The sequence below is a fragment of the Gadus macrocephalus genome, chromosome 8 (genome assembly GCF_031168955.1).
Source record: "Gadus macrocephalus chromosome 8, ASM3116895v1".
Lineage (NCBI taxonomy): Eukaryota > Metazoa > Chordata > Actinopteri > Gadiformes > Gadidae > Gadus > Gadus macrocephalus.
The window spans coordinates 4,976,637-4,980,060 of record NC_082389.1 but is presented as its reverse complement, the minus strand read 5'-3'; the positions used below and the strand labels follow the sequence as shown (position 1 = coordinate 4,980,060).

Genomic DNA, 3,424 nt, shown 5'->3' with positions numbered 1-3,424 from the left:
CAGCCTATAATATAAATGCATCAAATCTTTCAAAATGTTAGGGTCTAATAATTGAATCACTTGAATGCTAAAGGCTGATATCATTTATCGCATAAAGACTATAGGCTTCGAAATATATTCCAAAACAAAAGGCTGTGAAATACCTCCTATATATATTCTATGCCTTTAATCAATTGTAGCCTACTGCAAAAATAATCTGATAAAGAATTTGCGTAAAATAAAATACCAGTGTTGGACTAACAGGCATACAAATAAATATCTTTATTTGATTGTTACGGAACATCAAACAGAAATAAGTGCTTGAACATAATACATACTTGACCTAAATGTATGCAACCGTGGATTTATAGCGTTGAATACAAACATTGACAAATTGTAATTCACTCGGAAATACCAACACTGAAGAGAAATTCATGCCAAGCCACTTATATAATATAATGAGTCTGAGGATTTCGTTAATTTGGGAACGAAAGTTGGGTCAGTGCTCTGGGGTCACATCAGGCAGGGCTTCACGTCTTGATACTGGTGATGATGGGGGTACTGGTGGTAGTAAGAGCCACTGGTACTGGGATGGAAGGAGGATATCCCGTTGAGGTTCAAAACAAAGTCCTTTCTGTCGCACCCTGGTGCTGAATGGCTTGAGTACCGAGATAGTCCCACTGCAGAGGAAATATCAGAAAAGAAACACACGTAGAAGTTAGTATATACAGGCCTAGCAATCATGTGGTAATACAATGTAGCCATTAGCTATACTTATTATATGTAGATGCATTTGTAAGTATCGTATACCTGGTACAATTATTTTTATTTTCTGTTGACATTTGTTGCTATAATTCATGGATTACGTTATAATAGCACTGCATTAACCTACTGTGTAAAGCTTAATGATATATACTCTATTTCTAGCATTAGGCTATGATAGGCCTAACAAAAATATATTGTGGCTGAAGTCTTGCCATTATTTCTTATGTGGCTATATATATTATTAATAAATAGTTTATAACAATTCTATTGAATTCCATTGTATTATGATCATCATCAATTATTTATTAAAATTATTGTTATGATTGTTATTGTTATCATATTTATCTTATGACTATTATTGTTGTTATTATTATCATTTATAGCCCTACATGGGCCAAGTGGTATAATTATATTATATATAATAATTGCCAATTATTATTAGCTTCCAATAATGTTGGCCATTTAATTTAATTGCCTACACACGATTTGTTGCATATTTTAATTGAATCAATTTGTTTCAGAGATTAAAAGGTATCTTTAACACCGTAATATTATTGAACCTTACATGAACAATTTAAGTTTGCTTTCACTTCGTTTTGGCTTGACATGGGCTATCTCGTTCGTTCCAGTGCCTATATTTGAAATAATTTTTGAGCTTGTTGTGGCCTGTGCATCTTATGAAATACAACGACAAATATACCTGACATGTCAGCACCATCCCGTCCCCCGTGATGAAGATAGCCCTGGTCGAGAGAGTAAGGCGACATCCCCGAGTGATGCAGGGCGGAATACGTGGAGGCATTCGAGGCCATCGATTGCGATTTGATATACGTGGGGACAGAAGCCGATGCTGCCCAATGCGAGTTGCTGTTGGCATAGGGTGACTGACAGTCCAGAGATGCCACCATTCCAGGGGACGATTGCAATGGGCTATTACTGTTCTCGGGGCAATAATCCGGGTTTGAGTTGGCCTGGCATGAACTCATATACGATGACCCGGGGCTCTGTGACATGTGTGCGACATGATGCCCCCCTCCTAGCCCCTCGAAGTTGCCTGGCACCGTGTTCCCCATGAAGTCAATGTTGTAACCGTTGGCGTGACAGGGCAACGACGCAGCAGACGTCGACTGGAAATCAAAGTTTTGCTGCAGCATGGGTGGCCCGAACCCGAAGCTGTTCATCATCCGGTACATGGGCTTCAAAGCCTGGCACTTCCTGCGGAATCCGCGAGGCCTGCGTCGAAACGAGCCCTCCTCAAACATAAACTCGCTGCCCGGATCGATGGTCCAGTAGTGCCCCTTGCCTGGTCGGCCGAGACCTTTGGGAAGCTTCATGAAGCACTCGTTCAGGGAGAGGTTGTGTCTCACTGAGTTCTTCCAGCCCTGGTACGACCCCCTGAAGAAGGGAAAGCGGGCCTGCAGGAACTGGTAGATCTCGCTCAGGGTGAGTCTCTTGGTGGGTGAGCTCTGGATGGCCATCACTATCAGGGCGATGTAGGAGTAAGGAGGCTTCTCGGTACGTCTCATGCCGGAGGTCCCTTTGGGTTTCACTTTGGTTGACGCGTCGGGTGAGCTCTCCATCCCCCCCAGCATGTCTGTGTCCATAGGGTTAGGTGCTGCTGCCGCCGCTGGGTCCAGATGTTGCTGGGGGCTCGCCGTCGTCATGATCTCGCTCTCCCTCTGTCTCTCTCGCGCTCTCTCGCTCTCTCTCTCTCTCTCTCTCTCTCTCTCTCTCTCTCTCTCTCTCTCTCTCTCTCTCTCTCTCTCTCTCTCTCTCTCTCTCTCTCTCTCTCTCTCTCTCTCTCTCTCTGGCTCTATTGCTCTATTGCTCTATTGCTCTATTGCTCTATTGCTCTATTGCTCTATTGCTCTCTCGCTCCCTCGCTCTCCTCTTTCTCTCGCTCTCCCATACACTAAGCAGTCAGGCCACTACAAGGATGCATTTAACGACAAATATATTAAAATATCAATGTCGGATTTGTATGACTGAAATAATGCGATAGCAACACGTGAGTGGAATCGGAGTCTCGTGTCCCCGCCGCGACTCACTGGTTGCTCAAAGATCCCAGCCGAACCTCAGCTGTCTATCAGCACAGCCTCTGCTCCTCCTTCCTCTGCTGCCTGCCATCGCTGGCGGTAATCCCAGAAGGAGAAGATGAAGAAGAAAAATAAGAAAAATAAGAAGAAGTAGAAGCAGAAATATATGGAATCAAATATGAAATCGGGTTCCTCCGTATTGCTTGGTGCGCATATCCAGTGCGCCAAACCACGACGCGACCACCTATCAATTCTTAGACCTCTGGTAGGATAGGCCTACTCCCCAATCCCCTCCTAGAAATCGGCAGGAACTGAAGACCTCCCCTCCCTCCCTCTCTGGCTCGGAACCAGGGTGTGAGCCGGACACAGCGAACAAATCCCCTCCCACCTCCACCCACCCGAAGCACCTCCATCCCCATTGAAGCACGACCAAGACCTTAAAGAAAAGTGGGGCGTCTATAAACTATTTCATGTATTCCGCTGCTTTGCATGCGTTCGCGTTTGTTTATATATATATATGTGTGTGTGTGTGTGTGTGTGTGTGTGTGTGTGTGTGTGTGTGTGTGTGTGTGTGTGTGTGTGTGTGTGTGTGTGTGTGTGTGTGTGTGTGTGTGTGTGTGTGTGTGTGTGTGTGTGTGTTGAGC

At 44.6% G+C, this 3,424-nt stretch overlaps 1 protein-coding gene across 1 annotated transcript; it reads right to left on the bottom strand.

The window, feature by feature from the left end:
- Positions 1 to 246: 246 nt before the first annotated feature.
- LOC132462623 (forkhead box protein F2-like) lies at positions 247 to 3,150 on the bottom strand. Its single transcript, XM_060058249.1, has 2 exons — positions 1,445 to 3,150; positions 247 to 659 (listed from the first exon to the last, which is right to left on the bottom strand). Exons 1-2 carry the CDS (start codon positions 2,406 to 2,408, stop codon positions 493 to 495), a joined length of 1,131 nt encoding a protein of 376 aa, XP_059914232.1. The 5' UTR covers positions 2,409 to 3,150; the 3' UTR covers positions 247 to 492.
- Positions 3,151 to 3,424: the final 274 nt, after the last annotated feature.

Excerpts from the sequence above, each read along its gene's own strand:
- LOC132462623 (XM_060058249.1), bottom strand. The coding sequence starts at position 2,408 with ATGACGACGGCGAGCCCCCAGCAACATCTGGACCCAGCGGCGGCAGCA. Across the intron at positions 660-1,444 it reads GGATGGTGCTGACATGTCAG|TGGGACTATCTCGGTACTCA; the intron begins GTATATTTGTCG and ends TTTCCTCTGCAG.